This window comes from Zophobas morio, unplaced genomic scaffold (assembly GCF_036711695.1).
Source record: "Zophobas morio isolate AGI-343-1 ecotype UQ-CSIRO unplaced genomic scaffold, CSIRO_AGI_Zmor_V1 ptg000031l, whole genome shotgun sequence".
In the NCBI taxonomy this organism is placed as follows: Eukaryota; Metazoa; Arthropoda; class Insecta; order Coleoptera; family Tenebrionidae; genus Zophobas; species Zophobas morio.
Genome location: NW_026972136.1, coordinates 1,882,628 through 1,901,469, shown reverse-complemented (window position 1 = coordinate 1,901,469; position 18,842 = coordinate 1,882,628). Strand labels below are relative to the sequence as shown.

General features: G+C 29.3%; 1 protein-coding gene across 2 annotated transcripts in view; it reads left to right on the top strand.

Moving 5' to 3' along the window:
• The window catches only part of LOC135139472 (uncharacterized), a 78,996-nt gene extending 66,487 nt beyond the window's left edge, over positions 1-12,509 (top strand). For both annotated transcript variants that reach the window (XM_064069714.1, XM_064069713.1), the window contains one exon: positions 12,069-12,509. In XM_064069714.1, coding sequence (XP_063925784.1) covers positions 12,069-12,190 — 122 coding nt within the window. In that variant the 3' untranslated portion in view covers positions 12,191-12,509. The remainder of the gene's footprint in view (positions 1-12,068) is intronic.
• Positions 12,510-18,842: the final 6,333 nt, after the last annotated feature.

Below are 18,842 nucleotides of genomic sequence, written 5' to 3'. Positions count from 1 at the left end.
GGAGGTGAAAGTCAACAAAAGCATCTTTTCTGGTAATTTTCGAGGGTGTTTGGAAAAAGTCAAAAATTACAATTTGAAAAATAGGATTTTTGGTGAAATTGTCTAAAAGTGTACAAAAAATCCTGGGACTTATATCTTGACGAACTAAATTGTAAAACATAATGTTTTGATAGTCCCGGACAAAATTTTCAAAAAATATGGTTTCTAAATGTGGTTTGTCAAGTTTACCAAAAATTGCTATATTTCGTTTTGACGATTCTCCAAAAATGGTACTTATTTTCGAAGAATTGAGGCCGACAACGACTTCTGAAGGTCGAAGTGAACGAAAGACTCTCTTTTAGTAATTTTCGAAGTGCATGGAAAAAGTCAAAAATTCTGTTTGGAAAAATTGAAATTTTGGGGAATTGTCTAAAAATTCACAATAAAGTCTAAGATATAGATCTCGACGAACTAAATCGAAAAACAGCTTGTTGATTGTCCTGAACCAAAATTTTCGAAAAATTCGGTTTCAAAATGGAATCTGAAAAGCACCCCAAAAGTTGCTACAGTTCGCTTTGGTGATTTTGAAAAATGGTGGATATTTTCGAATAAATGAGGCTGAAAACAATTTGTGCATGTGAAAGTCAACAAAAGAATCTTTTCTGGTCATTTTCGAGGGTGTTTGGAAAAAGTCAAAAATTACAATTTGAAAAATAGGATTTTTGGTGAAATTGTCTAAAAATGTACAAAAAATCCTGGGACTTATATCTTGACGAACTAAATTGTAAAACATAATGTTTCGATAGTCCCGGACAAAATTTTCAAAAAATATGATTTCTAAATGTGATTTGTCAAGTTTACCAAAAATTGCTATATTTCGTTTTGACGATTCTCCAGAAATGGTACTTATTTTCGAAGAATTGAGGCCGACAACGACTTCTGAAGTTCGAAGTGAACGAAAGACTCTTTTGGTAATTTTCGAAGTGCATGGAAAAAGTCAAAAATTCTGTTTGGAAAAATTGAAATTTTGGGGAATTGTCTAAAAATTCACAATAAAGTCTAAGATATAGATCTCGACGAACTAAATCGAAAAACAGCTTGTTGATTGTCCTGAACCAAAATTTTCAAAAAATTCGGTTTCAAAATGGAATTTGTAAACCATCCCAAAAGTTGCTGCAGTTCGTTTCGGTGATTTTTCAAAAATGGTAGATATTTTCGAACAAATGATGCTGAAAACAATTTGTGGAGGTGAAAGTCAACAAAAGAATCTTTTCTGGTCATTTTCAAGGGTGTTTGGAAAAAGTCAAAAATTACAATTTGAAAAATAGGATTTTTGGCGAAATTATCTAAAAATTTTCAAAAAATCCTGGGATGTATATCTCGACGAACTAAATTGTAAAACATAATGTTTTCATGGTCCCGAACAAAATTTTCAAAAAATATGGTTTCTAAATGTGATTTGTCAAGTTTACCAAAAATTGCTATAATTCGTTTTGACGATTCTCCAGAAATGGTACTTATTTTCGAAGAATTGAGACCGACAACGACTTCTGAAGGTCGAAGTGACCGAAAGACTCTCTTTTAGCAATTTTCGAAGTGCATGGAAAAAGTCAAAAATTCTGTTTGGAAAAATAGAAATTTTGGCGAATTGTCTAAAAATTCACAATAAAGTCTGAGATATAGATCTCGACGAACTAAATCGAAAAACAGCGTGTTGATTGTCCTGAACCAAAATTTTTGAAAAATTCAGTTTCAAAATGAAATCTATAAACCACCCCAAAAGTTGCTACAGTTCGTTTTGGTGATTTTGCAAAAATGGTAGATATTTTCGAATAAATGAGGCTGAAAATAATTTGTGGAGGTGAAAGTCAACAAAAGAATCTTTTCTGGTCATTTTCGAGGGTGTTTGGAAAAAGTCAAAAATTACAATTTGAAAAATAGGATTTTTGGCGAAATTATCTAAAAATTTCCAAAAAATCCTGGAATATAGATCTCGACTAACTAAATTGAAAAACATAATGTTTTGATTATAGCCGAACAAAATTTTCAAAAAATATGGTTTCTAAATGTGATTTGTCAAGTTTACCAAAAATTGTTATCTTTCGTTTTGACGATTCTCCAAAAATGGTACTTATTTTCGAAGAATTGAGGCCGACAACGACTTCTGAATGTCGAAGTGAACGAAAGACTCTTTTAATAATTTTCCACGTGCATGGAAAAAGTCAAAAATTCTGTTTGGAAAAATTGAAATTTTGGGGAATTGTCTAAAAATTCACAATAACGTCTGAGATATAGATATCGACGAACTAAATCGAAAAACAGCGTGTTGATTGTCCTGAACCAAAATTTTCGAAAAATTCAGTTTCAAAATGAAATCTATAAACCACCCCAAAAGTTGCTACAATTCGTTTTGGTGATTTTGCAAAAATGGTAGATATTTTCGAATAAATGAGGCTGAAAATAATTTGTGGAGGTGAAAGTCAACCAAAGAATCTTTTCTGGTCATTTTCGAGGGTGTTTGGAAAAAGTCAAAAATTACAATTTGAAAAATAGGATTTTTGGCGAAATTATCTAAAAATTTCCAGAAAATCCTGGAATACAGATCTCGACTAACTAAATTGAAAAACATAATGTTTTGATGGTCCCGAACAAAATTTTTATAAAATATGGTTTCTAAATGAGATTTGTCAAGTTTACTAAAAATTGCTACATTTCGTTTTGACGATTCTCCAAAAATGGTACTTATTTTCAAAGAATTGAGGCCGACAACGACCTCTGAAGGTCGAAGTGAACGAAATATTCTGTTTTAGTAATTTTCGAAGTGCATGGAAAAAATCAAAAATTCTGTTTGGAAAAATTGAAATTTTGGGGAATTGTCTAAAAATTCACAATAAAGTCTGAGATATAGATATCGACGAACTAAATCGAAAAACAGCGTGTTGATTGTCCTAAACCAAAATTTTCGAAAAATTTGGTTTCATAATGGAATCTGTAAACCACTCCAAAAGTTGCTACACTTCGTTTTGGTGATTTTGAAAAATGGTAGATATTTTCGAATAAATGAGGCTGAAAACAATTTGTGCAGGTGAAAGTCAACAAAAGAATCTTTTCTGGTCATTTTCGAGGGTGTTTGGAAAAAGTCAAAAATTGCAATTTGAAAAATAGGATTTTTGGTGAAATTGTCTAAAAATGTACAAAAAATCCTGGGATTTATATCTTGACGAACTAAATTGTAAAACATAATGTTTTGATGGTCCCGGACAAAATTTTCAAAAAATATGGTTTCTAAATGTGGTTTGTCAAGTTTACCAAAAATTGCTATATTTCGTTTTGACGATTCTCCAGAAATGGTACTTATTTTCGAAGAATTGAGGCCGACAACGACTTCTGAAGTTCGAAGTGAACGAAAAACTCTTTTGGTAATTTTCGAAATGCATCGAAAAAGTCAAAAATTCTGTTTGGAAAAATTGAAATTTTGGGGAATTGTCTAAAAATTCACAATAAAGTCTAAGATATAGATCTCGACGAACTAAATCGAAAAACAGCTTGTTGATTGTCCTGAACCAAAATTTTCGAAAAATTCGGTTTCAAAATTGAATTTGTAAACCATCCCAAAAGTTGCTGCAGATCGTTTCGGTGATTTTTCAAAAATGGTAGATATTTTCGAACAAATGATGCTGAAAACAATTTGTGGAGGTGAAAGTCAACAAACGAATCTTTTCTGGTCATTTTCAAGGGTGTTTGGAAAAAGTCAAAAATTACAATTTGAAAAGTAGGATTTTTGGTGAAATTATCTAAAAATTTCCAAAAAATCCTGAGATGTACATCTCGACGAACTAAATTGTAAAACATAATGTTTTGATGGTCCCAGAACAAAATTTTCAAAAAGCGTGGTTTCTAAATATGATTTGTCAAGTTTACCAAAAATTGCTATATTTCGTTTTGACGATTCTCCAAAAATGGTATTTATTATCGAAGGATTGAGGCCGACAACGACTTCTGAAGGTCGAAGTGAACGAAAGACTCTCTTATAGTAATTTTCGAAGTGCATGGAAAAAGTCAAAAATTCTGTTTGGAAAAATTGAAATATTGGGGAATTGTCTAAAAATTCATAATAAAGTCTGAGATATAGATCTCGACGAACTAAATCGAAAAACAGCGTGTTGATTGTCCTGAACCAAAATTTTCGAAAAATTCGGTTTCAAAATGGAATCTGAAAAGCACCCCAAAAGTTGCTACAGTTCGCTTTGGTGATTTTGAAAAATGGTAGATATTTTCGAATAAATGAGGCTGAAAATAATTTGTGGAGGTGAAAGTCAACAAAAGAATCTTTTCTGGTCATTTTCAAGGGTGTTTGGAAAAAGTAAAAAATTACAATTTGAAAAATATGATTTTTGGCGAAATTATCTAAAAATTTTCAAAAAATCCTGGGATGTATATCTCGACGAACTAAATTGTAAAACATAATGTTTTCATGGTCCCGAACAAAATTTTCAAAAAATATGGTTTCTAAATGTGATTTGTCAAGTTTACCTAAAATTGCTATATTTCGTTTTGACGATTCTCCAAAAATGGTACTTATTTTCGAAGAATTGACGCCGACAACGATTTCTGAAGGTCGAAGTGAACGAAAGACTCTCTTAGCAATTTTCGAAGTGCATGGAAAAAGTTAAAAATTCTGTTTGGAAAAATTGAAATTTTGGCGAATTGTCTAGAAATTTGCAATAAAGTCTGAGATATAGATTTCGACTAACTTAATCGAAAAACAGCTTGTTGATTGTCCTGAACCAAAAATTTTCGAAAAATTCGGTTTAAAAATGGAATCTGTAAACCACCCCAAAAGTTGCTACAGTTGGTTTTGGTGATTTTGCAAAAATGGTGGATATTTTCGAAGAAATAAGGCCCAAAACAATTTCTGAAGGTGGAAGTCAACAAAATAATCTTTTGTGGTAATTTTCGAAGGTGCTTGGGAAAAGCCAAAAATTCTATTTTGAACAATTGGACTTTGACAGAAATTCTCTAAAAATTCACAGAAAATTCTCAGTTCCTCAGCGAAACTTATGGTTTTATCGCCAACAAATTCTCACAGTGTTTTTAACGAAGTATCAAAAAAGGTCACCTCAAAATTTTCTATTTCACAAACTGCACCCAAAAACCGCGCTTTACCAAATCCGCTTTGTTTTTAACCTACCGGTTTCACTTTACGAAACTCGTCCATCGACATCTGAATATCATAAAATAATAACGTAATTAAGACCCAGTTGTTGACAAATCCGCGACTTTTTACCCACTAAATTAGAATTATAGCTCATGTAACCCGAGCCGTTTTATTACGTTGCAAAATCGGGAACACTGTAACCGCTGTCACAGCTCAATCCGCGTTTCCCAACAGCAGATAACGTAAAACATCATCGAAAATAATTGCATGGGCTGTACCCGCACCCGAAAATTTCCTCCTCGGCTTTGTGCTTGACTAAACGATCAAGATCCAACGGTGACCACTCTAAGTCATGAGCTAATCTAAATCAAAGAGAAACTGTTGAGTCGGTATGAATAGTCGAGTTTGGCAATCGAGGCTTAGTTCACGAGTTCGTCCTGCCGCAAGGTACGGTAACCACGAGGCGAAACGTTACATGCAAATGCCGCGTCATTTGATACAGCTAAGTACTGTGCTCTCAGAAAAAAAAAAACAACGCAAATCACAGTCGGATAGTCTGATGATGAAGTCCTGTATTTGTGGTTTATGAATTCGCCTTGATTTTTACTTCGCGAGCGTCAGCTATTCTTATTTTCTCGACCTTTCGTGACCCCTAATTTTAATTCCATACAGGAAGATCCTCCTGGACTTGTGGTATATGAATCCGGGTTGAGTTTTCATCCCAGACATCGAGATTTTTGGGAAAAAAATTAAATTATATTGATGACGTCATTTCCATTTTTTTTTTCAAATAAATCCTCTCTGAAATATGCAAAATATATTGTGGTTTATCAATTCACTTTTAGATTTTAAAATTACTTATACACGGTGACTCAAAAAAAATTGAATGAGGTAATTTTTCGTTGTTCCTTTTTCCTCGATTTTACAAATTTTTGTAATCACAACTTTTCGTTTTTCACTTTCTTTCGTTTTTCAATGCTTCGGCTTCATAATTTTTCGTTTTTCCATCTTTACTTTTTTCAGTTTTTCTCGACTTCCAAATTTTTCAATTTTTCGTTTCTTCAATTTTTCAGTTTGCAATTTTTCAATTTTGCAATTTGTCGGTATTACAAGTTTTCATTTTTCAATTTTTCAGTTTCGCAGTTTTTAATTTTTCAATTTGCAATCTTCGATTTTTCAATTTCTCAATTTTTAAAATTTCTCAATTATTATTAGTATTATTATTATTATATTATATTTCGATTTTTCGATTTTGAACTTTTTCAGTTCTTAAGTTTCTTAGTTTTCTTTTTATACTTTTTCGCTTTTACATTTTTGGTTTTTCAATTTTACAATTTCGCAATTTTTCAAGTTTTTTTATTGGAAAAGTTGAAAGATAGAAAAACTAAAAATCGGAAACTAAAAAATCTGAAAAATTTGTGAATCGATGAAAGTGGGGAATCGAAAAATTGCAAATCGAAGAAGTGAGGAAACGAAAAATTGAATTATTGAAAAACTAAAAATCGGGAAATTTAAAAATCCAAAAAAATCAATGCATCCAACAATTGGAAAGAAGAAAATCAAATCTAACAATTTTTCGAAAATGTGTATTACAACTTCTCCTTTTTATATGTTCTTTCATTTTTCAATTTTTTCATTCTTCAATTTTTCGTTTCCTTAATTCTTGATTTTTAATTTTTATTTTCTCGATCACATTTTTTTCATTTCCTTTATTATTTTAATGTTTATTTCGATTTTATAACTTTTCGTTTATTCAATTTTTCAAATTCTCAATCTTTGATTTTTCAATTTCTCGATTTTCCAATTTTTAAAATATTTTGGAATCGAAAAATTAGAAAGAAGAAAATTTGTAAATTCGAAAAATCATAGAATCGTGAAAAGTGTAAAGTCGAAATACTCCAACACTGAAAGATGGAAAGATGGAAAAATCGAAAAATTAGATATCCGGCAATTGAAAAATTAAAAATCGAAAAATGAAACATCGAAAAATTGAAAAATCAAGAAACTGAAACATCTAAAATTGAAAAGACGACAACTAAAAAATCTAAAAATTGTAAACCGAAAAATTTGCGAACCGAAAAATTGCTTATTCCAAAAACTGAAAAATTCCACATAAAAAAAAGTCAAATTATAAAATCACAAGAAAAAAAAGAAAAAGAAAACCCCAAAAAAAAAGAATGCAAATCGAAAAACTGAAGAAATGGAAAATTAAAAAACTGAAAAAATTGAAAACTCGTGAAATTACAAACCGAAAAATTTGTAAATCTAAAATTTGGAACATCCAAAAGTTGAAAATCATAAACTGAAAAATTTAAAAACGAAAACTCGAAGAATTGCAAAAGTAAAATTAAAGAAACTTAAAAAAAAATGAAATTGAAAACCGAAAAATTAAGAAAACCGGAATTGAATAATCGAAAAATTCTAAAAATAAAGGAAAAAAAAATCCGAAACGAAAAATTGTAAATCGAAAATTTGAAGAAATGAAAAATTGAAAAATCGAGATGAAAACTAAAATAACTCTCAACAACCCAAAAATTGTAGAACAAAAAATTGAAAAATCATGGAACTGAAAAATCTAAAGTTGAAAAAACGAAAAATTAAAAATTTTAATATTGAAAAACCGAACATTCAGAACATTGAAACCATGAAAAATTGAAAAATCTAAAAACTGAAAATTAAAAATTGAAAACTTGAGAAACTGCAAATTCAAGAAAATACAAAATTTGAAAATTGAAACACCCATAAGGTAGAAAATCAAAAATCTGAAAAATTTTAAAATGAAAACTTCCAAAGTTGCGTATCGTAAAACTGAGCAACCAAAAAACATGAAAAATAGAAAAATTGGAAATTCAAAAATTGAAGAAACGAAAGACTGGAAAAATTAAAATCGGAAACTAAAAAATCGGAAAAGTTTGTGAACTGAGGAAAGTGGGTAATCGAAAAATTGCAAATCGAAGAAGTGAAGAAACGAAAAATTGAATAATTGAAAAACTAAAAATCGAGAAATTTAAAATTCCAAAAAAATTTATGTATCCAATTTATTATGAAAGAAGAAAATCAAACCTAACAAACAATTTTTCGAAAAATCTGTATTTATCTACCTTCGACCAAATTTTTGATATCACAACTTCTCCTTTTTACTTTTTCTTTCATTCTTCAATGTTTCGGTTTCATAACTTTTCGTTTTTTCAACTTTACTTTTTCCAATTTCTCGACTTACACATTTTTCAATTTTTCGTTTCCTCAGTTCTTGATTTTTAATTTTCATTTTCTCGATCACATTTTTTTCATTTCCTTTATTATATTAATGTTTATTTCGATTTTATAACTTTTCGTTTTTTTTTCGATTTTATAATTTTTCAGATTCTCAATCTTTGATTTTTCAATTTCTCGATTTTCAAATCCGAAAAATTCGTCAAAATTGTAAAGTCGAATACTCCAACACTGAAAGATGGAAAAATTAAAGATCGAAAAATTGAAAAATCTAAAATTGAAAAAACGACAATTAAAATATCCAAAAGTTAAAAAATCGAAAAATTGAAAACCGAAAAATTTGCAAACCGAAAAATTGATAATTCCATAAACTGAAAAATTCCACATAAAAAAGTCCATTTACAAAATCAGCAAAAAAGAAAAAGAAAAACCAAAAACTGAAAAAATAAGGAAACTAAAAAAACCGGAAAAATTGAAAACTCGTGAAATTACAAATCGAAAAATTGCAAAATCTAAAATTTGAAACATCCAAAAGTTGAAAATCATAAACTGAAAAATTTTTAAATGAAAACTGGAAGAATTGCATGTAGTAAAATTGGAGAAACTAAAAAAAATTAACAATTGAAAAAAATTGAAATTCAAAAGACGAAAAATTAAGAAAACCGGAATTGAATATTCGAAAACTTCTAAAAATACAGGAAATGAAAAACCGAAGTCGAAAATCTGAAGAAATGAAAAATTGAAAAATCAAGGAACTGAAAAATCTAAAACTGAAAAAATGACAATTTTAAAAAATCTAATAGTGAGAAAAATCGGAAAATTGAAAACCGAAAAATTTGCAAACCAAAAAATTGCTAATTCCAAAAACTGAAAAATTGCACATAAAAAAAGTCAAATTATAAAATCAGAAGAAAAAAAAAAGAAACAGAAAAACCAAAAAACTGAAAAAATAAAGAAACTAAAAAACCGAAACAAAAAAATGCAAATCGAAAAACTGAAGAAATGGAAAATTAAAAAATCGAAAAAATTGAAAACTCGTGAAATTACAAATCGACAAATTGCAAAATCGAAAATTTGGAACATCCAATAGTTGACAATCGTAAACTGAGAAATTTAAAAATGAAAACTCGAAGAATTGCATGCAGTAAAATTGGAGAAACTTAAAAAATGAAAAATTGAAAAAAATTGAAATTGAAAGAACGAAAAATTAAGAAAACCGGAATTGAATAATCGAAAACTTCTAAAAATAGAGGGAAAAAAAACCGAAACGAAAAATTGTAAATCGAAAATCTGGAGAAATGAAAAATTGAAAAATCGAGATGAAAACTAAAATAACTCTCAACAACACAAAAATTGTAGAACAAAAAATTGCAAAATCATGGAACTGAAAAATCTAAAGTTGAAAAAACGAAAAATTAAAAAAATTGAAAGTTGAAAAATCGAAAAATTGAAAACCGAAAAATTGCATATCAAAAAATTAAAAAAATTCACATTGAAAACAAATTTTCCAATCAGAACACTGAAAACATGAAAAATTGAAAAATCGAGAAATTGCAAATCCAAAAAAATGCAAAATCTGAAAATTGAAACATCCATAAGTTAGAAAATCAAAAATCTGAAAAATTTTAAAATGAAAACTCGAAAAATTGCGTATCGTAAAACTAGGAAACCAAAAACATGAAAAATTGAAAAACTAGAAATCGAAAAATTGAAAGAACGAAAGACTGGAAAAATTGACGTTGGAAAAACAAAAAATTATAAAACCCAGACATTAAAAGTCGAATAATAGAAAAATAGAGAAAATGGAAAACAAAAACTAAAAATTGCAAATCGAAAAACTGAAAATTCAAAGTTGGAAAATTGGAAAACTGAAAAATTTAAACTTGAAAATTCGAAAAATTGATAATTCCAAAAAATGAAAAATTCCACATAAAAAAAGTCAAATTACAAAATCAGAAGAAAAAAAGAAGAAAAACCAAAAAACTGGAAAAATAAAGAAAGCCAAAAACCGAAAAAAAATTGCAAATCGAAAAACTGAAGAAATGGAAAATTAAAAAATCGAAAAAACTGAAAACTCGTGAAATTACAAATCGAAAAATTGCAAAATCTAAAATTTGGAATATCCAAAAGTTGACAATCGTAAACTGAACAATTTTAAAATGAAAACTCGAAGAATTGCATGTAGTAAAATTGGAGAAAAATTGAAAAAAAATTGAAACTGAAAAAACGAAAAATTAAGAAAACCGGAATTGAATAATCGAAAAATTCTAAAAATAAAGGAAATAAAAAACCGAAACGAAAAATTCTAAATCGAAAATCTGAAGAAATGAACAATTGAAAAATCGAGAAACGAAAACTAGAATAACTCTCAACAAAACAAAAATTGAAGAACAAAAAATTGGAAAATCGTGGAACTGAAAAATCTAAAGTTGAAAAAACGAAAAATTAAAAAAGCTAAAAGTTGAGAAATGAAAAATTGAAAACCGAAAAATTGCATATCAAAAAATTAAAAAATTTCACATTGAAAAAAAATTTCCCAATCAAAACACTGAAAACATGAAAAATTTAAACTTGAAAACTCTAAATATTGCAAATCTAAAAACTGAAGAAACGAAAAAAAAAATTAAAACTGAAGAACTGAAATATTCAACTGAGTTGTCAAATAACAAAAATAGCAAAAAATATAATATTTCAAAGAAGTAAGATTTGCTCGATTGTTCTTCAGGGACAAGGGAAGTTCTATCAAAATAACTTCCAGCCAATGAAAAATCATGAAACTAAAAAATCTAAAAGTTGAAAAATAAAAATTGAAAACCGAAAAATTGCAAATCGAAAAACTGCAAAATCTAAAAATTGAAACATCCATCAGTCGTAAACTGAAGATTGAAAAAATTCAAATTGAAAAACAAAAAATTATAAAATCCAAACATTAAAAAGTCGAATAATAGACAACATAAAAGTTGAATACTCGAGAAACTCAAATCAAAAAACCGAAAATTCAAAAATTAGAAAATTGAAAAACTAAAAAAAAAACAAAAAAAAAGATAAATCGAAGAACTGAAAAATTCAAGTCAAAAAAACTGCGAAAGTGTAATTTATGGCCCTGTTTTTGACTTCGAGGCTATCAAAAAACAAAAATCGCCAAAAATGTTTATACATTTTTGAAGTTCAGTCAAAATAACTTTCAATCAATTTTTAACGTCACGGTAAACGCATTACAACATTAAAATTAACGTCGTTAAGCGCAAAAATGCGGCCTCGCCTCGACTTTTTCTCTCATATCAATCACGTAAGATGAAAGCAATGCATTAAATAAATTAGCGTATCATGAAACAGTTTTCCGGTTTTAACGGATGATAGTTTGAAGAAGAGAGTACCAATTACGGCTATTGAGACCATCGTAAAGCATCAATTTTTTTCCCCAGACAATAAAATGATAAATTATCGTGTTTGGATCAGTATCATTATCCGGCGAATTAAATCCGGTAATTTATTACACTTAAAGCTACTAATTGTTTAATTAATAAATTCAGCTATATATGGCCACAGAAGTTCCTTAATGAATTTTAAATTGCTTCGATCGGAATCCCTATTTACCGGGCACTCTGCTCTTAATGAGTTTAACAGTACTCAACGGCTCGAATTAATTTAATTTCTGCTTAGGAGAGCCGATTGATCGAAAGTGGGACAGTTTTAAACGCAAGTTTGTTTTTTTCAGGTGGCGTTTTCCTGCGACCGGACGACGGTAACGTGTACACCACCCTCGAGCCCACCCTGAGCAGCAACCCCAACGTGTACTTCCAGCGAGGAAGCGGCGTCCATCCGGGGATGATGTACTAAGGACTCTTTCAAGCTAATTTTAAGTGTTAAGCTATTTATTCTATTGCTTTTTGCGCTCGCCAAGTGGAAGCTCCTAGTGTCAAAGCTGCAAAAAGTGATCTCTGTTATGTTAGAATTTTAACGATTGTCATTGTACAAATCGATATTATTCGATAGTTGATAGTGATTATTTAGCCATTTTACTCATTATGCAATAGCCATTTTTTGTAAAATAACAACGAATGACTGATCAACTTACCATATTTTAATCATGTTTCTGTTGTAAGTATAGGATGTAAGTGTACAAATACTTTATGTGAGATAAATAGATTAGAGAATCGTTCCGTGTCACTTATTTCTTCCCTCGACCGTGAAAAGGTACAAGTTGGTACACTTATTCTTATTAGTTGGTTTAGAGGTATAGGCAGACAGTTATACACCTCGGACGAATAATGGAGAAAGGAAAGCTAAGCTTCTAGCAGAGAACATAGAGAAGCGTCACAGTTTAAATTAAGTGACGGTTGAGGACACCTCGACCTATGTTGGCAACAGTGTTTGTTGCTAACTAGGAATAAAATTAACTAAATCCAATAGAAAAAATGTCAAAATATTTTTAACGACGCGTTTTATTTTCGACCAATTGAACAGATATTACAAGCTGCTTACTGTTTCCTTCATTTTAATTCAGGTTACATGAATTACAGTACTTGTTTGATCTACAGACCAGAGTGCACTCAGGCCAATGTCGACTTTAAGCGTTCGGAAACGATTTGATTTTATAAGCCATGATCCGTGATCTGATACACATCCTAACCGGTTTCGACCATAATTTCTTGCTGTTTCACCTTTCGAATTCTCAGTTTTTCGAAATTTTAGTTTGAGGACTTTTCAGTTTACTCATATTTATTATTCAATTTTTGGATTTTACAATTTCTCAATTTTTCAATTTCTCGGTTTTCAGTTTATCTCTTCAATTTTACGATTTTTAATTATTTCGATTTTTCAATTTTTCTATTTTTTCAAGTTTCGATTTTTCAACTTCACTTTTTTGTTTTTTAGATTTCTCAATTTTTTAATTTCTCAGTTTTTGCACATTTCAGTTTTGGGATTTTTCAGTTTACTTATTATTCAATTTTTTGATCTTACGATTTTGCAGGTTTTTGCTTTTTCAATTTTTCGATTTTTTTAAGGTTTCGATATTTCGACTTCACTTTTTTGATTTTTCGATTTCTCAATTTGTTTATTCTTTAGGTTCCCAGTTTTTGGATATTTCAGTTTTTCGATTCGTCAGTTTTTCATTCATTTTTCAATTTTTCGAATTTTCAGTTTTGGGATTTTTCAATATTTTTGTTCTTCGACTTTTCCATTTGTAACTTCTGAATTTTTCGATGTGTCAACTTTTTACTTTTTCGATTTTTAAATTTTAAATTTCTCATTTTTTTGGTATTTTAATTTTTCCATATTTAAAATTTTAGATTTTTCGATTTCTCGATTTTTCATTTCAGCTCTTCCATATTTCAATTCTTCAAATGTTTCGACTTCTCGGTTTTAGATTTTCAATAATTGTCGTTTTTTCAAATCTTCGATTTTTCAATTTTTCAAATTTGACTTTCATAAACTTTAAATTTTTCAATTTTTTCAATTAATCGATGTTTTGATTTTCCCATGTCTTGACTTTCCAGGGTTTCGATATTCCTGTTCAGTTCTTTTATTTTTCGATTTTTCATTTTTTACTTTTTTTAAAGTTTCGATTTTTCAACTTCACTTTTTGGATTTTTCGGTTGCTCAATTTTTCGACTTTTCAGGTTCTCAATTTTTGGATATTTCAGTTTTCGAATTTTTCAGGTTTTCCATTTTTCAGTTTTTCGATATCAGTTTTGGGATTTTTCAATATTTCAATTCTTCGACTTTTCGATTTTTGACTTCTGGAATTTTTTGATGTGTCCATTATTTTACTTTTTCGATTTTTCAATTTTAGGTTTTTTTATTGTTTAAATTTTAGATTTTTCAGTTCATTTCTTTGATATTTGAATTTTTCACGTTTTCGAATTTTTCAAATGTTTCGATTCTTTTGATTTTTCGATTTCCCGGTTTTAGATTTTCTGTTTTTCAATTGTCAGTTTGTCAAATTTTCGATTTTTTAATTTTTCAAATTTGACTTTCATAAACTCTCAATTTTTCGATTTTTCAATTAATCCATGTTTTGATTTTCAAATTTCTTGATCTTCGAGTGTTTCGATTTTTCTGTTCTTCAATTCTTTAATTTTTTGATTTTTCAAGTTTTTGATTTTTCGATTTTTCAGTTTTTAGATATTTCAGTTTTAGGATTTTTCAATATTTCAATTCTTCGGCTTTTCTATTTTTGACTTCTGGATTTTTCGATGTGTCTACCTTTTTACTTTTTCGATTTTTCATGTTTTGGATTTTTAAATTTTAGATTTTTCAATCTTTTGATATTTGAATTTTTCAATATTTCTTAATCTTCCGATTTTTCGACTTCCTGGTTTTAGATGTTCTGTTTTTCAATTTTTCGATTTGTTAATTTTTTATTCCCGATTTATTGAGATTTGATTATTCAGGCTTTCTATTTATCAATTTTTCAATTTTTTATTTTGGCCTATTTGGGTTTCTCAGTTTTTCCAGTTTTCCAGTTTTTCGTTTTTTGATTTTTCCGCTTTTCCAATTTTTCAACTTTTAACTTTTTGTTTGTCGATTTCTCTATTTTTCGATTTTTCGACTTCATCACTTTTCGATTTCTCGTTCTTTTGATCTTTCAATCTCTCAATTTTTCAATTTTTCGAATTTTTAAGTTTTTTCTCGATTTATCGAGATTTGGATTTTTCTATATTTTGATTGTCAATTTCTCAATTTATAAATTGTTCAATTTTTAACTTTTCGATTTTTCGATTTTGGCCTATTTCAGTTTCTCAATTGTACGACTTTTCGACCCCACGATTTCTTGATCTTTTGATTTTTCGATTTCTCGGTTTTTCGATTTCCCAGTTTTTCGATGTTTCGATTTTTCAGTTATCCGATTTTTTAAATTTGGAAGTTTCGATTTCTCGATTTTTCGTTATTCGGTTTTTAAATTTTACATTTTTTCGATTTTCTGATGTTTCATTTTTCGATTTTCAGTTCTTCGATATTTCGATTTTTCAATGTTTCGGTTTTACGATTTTTTAGGGTTTGGATTTTTCGATTATTAGATTTCCCGATTTTTTGAATTTTCGATTATTTTAATTTTCCATTTTTTTTCTCACTGTTTATCGAAAACAACCACAAAAATTGTCACTAAAAACATTTAAAAATTCATACAAAATAGAACACAGTGTTTCCAAAACATTTTCCCAAAAAAAATCCATTGGGTTATTACGATTTAAACAATATTCTTAGTTTAAGACGTTTTGCTAGTATAAAACACAAATAAAGAATTAATTCTTAGTTAAACAAAATATGTAAAATCATCTAAATATGTACCAAAAATATTCACTTAGTCGTTATAAAAACCGACCAAACAACTATTTCCCGCAGAAATATAGTCCAACCAACCAAATCGCTTCTGAACGCTTAGAGTAGACATTGGCCTGAGCGCGCTCTGGTCTGTAGATCAAACAAGTTCTCAGGCGACGAGTTGTAGTGAAACAAGTTTTTTTATTGGCATCGACTATTTAAATTTGGCGCTTGTCTTTGGCGGTTGAGGACTCCAATGTCAATAAGGGTGGTTTTACAAAATCAGTCTGTATGTCGCATCTATATTAATCTAAGCTTCTAGGCTCATTTCATACAAATATTTTACTAGTAGGTGTAACTGGCATTAATTTACACAAAATTTGAAATAAATTACATGCTTCAATTCTACCTGGTTTTGAAAAATTGTTTATTATAAACAAAAAAGAGAGTTAAAAGTAACTTATTTCCAATATGTACTCTTATGTGTCCTGTATGTGCAAATCCAAAAAATATGAATGGAATGATAAATTACAAGTACAGACTCATCATATTTACTACATTTTAGATACGACTTATTCGGCGAATTTTTCAGGTGACGTCCTCAATTTTTTGGAGGGGACAAGTAAATATATTTTGAATAAAAACTTATCATGCTTATCATAACTGTAAACCATCTGCAAGATTTCAAAGCATTCGGTTTTGCAGATTCCAAACTAAATGTCAAAATGTTGTTTCCTAATTATCTGTCTAATAAAAATCCGGGACGGCAGACAGACGGACAGACAGACGGAAATAGGGGACCTATTTCTTCGTCCTCTAGGGGTCATGATAGGTCGAGAAAATGCAAAGTAGAGAGTCGGCCGACGGACTCGATTACAATACTTCCTTTGTTTACGCTCGGGAAGTAAAAATTGAGATATTGACGAAATTGCCCAAAATTCCACAAACAAATTCCATGAGTTGGAACTGGAATCGCTTTTGGTGATTTATGAAGATGTTCGAGAAAAGATCAAAAATTTTATAAAGAAATATCGAACTTTTGGTAAAATTGCTGAAAAATCAAGCCAACAAAAATTCTGGAATAAAGATTTTGATGAACTATCTCGAAAACAAAGCAAAATTTTGAAAATATTAGGTTTCTCAATGGAATTTTTTTAATATTTCCAAAATCACCATATTTCATCATGGCGAATTTGTCAAAAAGGTATGATTTCAAATAAAAGAAACCGAAAAATCAAAAGAATCGCTTTTGGTAATTTTCGAAGATGCTCGAAAAAATTACCAAAAAATTAAAAATTCAGTTTGAAGAATTGAAATTTTGGGTTTGAAAATCAACGAAAGATTGTGGGATATAAATCTCGACGAACCAAATCGAAAAACATAGCGTGTTGACGGTCCACGACAACGATTTTCGAAATATTGCCCATGAAAAAGTCAAAAATCTGGTATGGAAATATTGAACTCGGGCGAAATCCTTAAAAAAAATCTGGAATATAGTTCTCGACGAGTCAAAGCGAAAAAAATGCATTTTGATGCTCACGGACCAAAGTTTTCAAAATATTCTGCTCCTTTTGGCGAAATAAAAATTTTAAAAAAATCTAAAATGTAGATCTCGCCGCGTTGATGGTCCTGAGACAAAATTTTGGAAATTTTTGGTTTCAAAATAGAATTTTTAAAACATCCCAAAAATTGCCATAATTAATGAATCGCCAATGGGCGATTTTGAAAAAAAGGTACTACTTTCTAAGAAATTAATGGATACCTACTGGGCAAAACGTCAAAAATTTGGTATTCAGAAAATGAGCCTTTGGTAAAGTTCCCAAAAATTCCGACCAATCTTTTAACTAAATACATTTTTTATAGATTTCGGGCCGCAGAAGTTAATTTTGACCTCGTTTCTTCGATAACTCCAACCGTTATTCCAGAATCGTTCTTTGAAATAAAAATCTATGGAATTTCAGACCAATTTTCGACGATATTTTCGAAATTTAACTAAATACATTTTCTTGTAGATGAATTAATAACAACACAAACATAAAAAAAGTTAACTTCCAAAAAAAAAAAACTCCTTCGATAACGACAACCGTTTTTCCAGAATCGCTCTCTGAAATTGAAATCTATTCGAATTACGACCAATTTTTGGCGAAATTTTCAAATTTCAAATTTCAGATTTCAGATTTCAGATTTCAGTTTAAAGTTTCAAATTTCACGTTTCAAGTTTCAGATTTTTGAATTTGTGAAATCGTGGTTTCCTGAATTCACAAATTTACAAACTCACAAATTCACAAATACATGAATTCACAAATTCTGAAATCTGAAATTTGAAATTCGAAATTTGAAATATGAAATTTAAAATTTGGGATTTGAAAATTTCGTCAAAAAGAGGTCGTAATTTGAATAGATTTTTTTAATAATAATAATGTATTTTTTGTCTAACAGAACATAATTCCATTAATAAGACAACCAACCCAGCTTTGGATTTATACTAAGGCACAGTAGGCACTGGCCTTGGGCATCAAAGCTGGAGGGGCCCCAAACCCTTTGGAAATGTATATTTAAAATTAAAAATTGCAATATTTTATTATTATCTTAGTACTCATTGACAAATTTTTAATTGTGCGAGTAATTCTTTGTGGTAGGTCACCGCAGCTGACACAGGAAATCACATATGCAGTTTGCGAGCAAATCAGTACAGAATACTGAACCTTATAGAACCCGTATCCCTATGCTAACAAAGGTTGGTTTGCCGTACAAACCGTGTGCAAGGCCATAACGTAGTTTCCGAAATTCCTGAGAATTTAAATAGGAGATGTTCTAAACAGGTCATTTAAGAAACAATATATTTCAGCATCGTAACAGTAGCAGATTTAAGTACACTTTCGGCGCTTCGCAATTACAATAGCATTACAATTTGATTTTTATTTTAGTACCTTTGTACTGTAAATGTCATTGTTGTCAGTCATATTTAGAAAAGGTGTTCAGTTCTTGTAATTTTCATAAAAGTGAACGCCATTTCATTTTTTATTTAAGAATTTTTTATGTTTAAAATAAAATTAAAATTTGTAAATTATTAATAAATTTAAAAAGGTCCTTTGACATTGCCACAAATTAAAAAAAAATGTCAAATTGCTGTTAATTTTTTTTCTGTTACACAAACAGGGTATCATTTTTTTTCGGCTTCGACAGGCGGGTACAATCTTACGAAATCTGCTATTCAAAATGA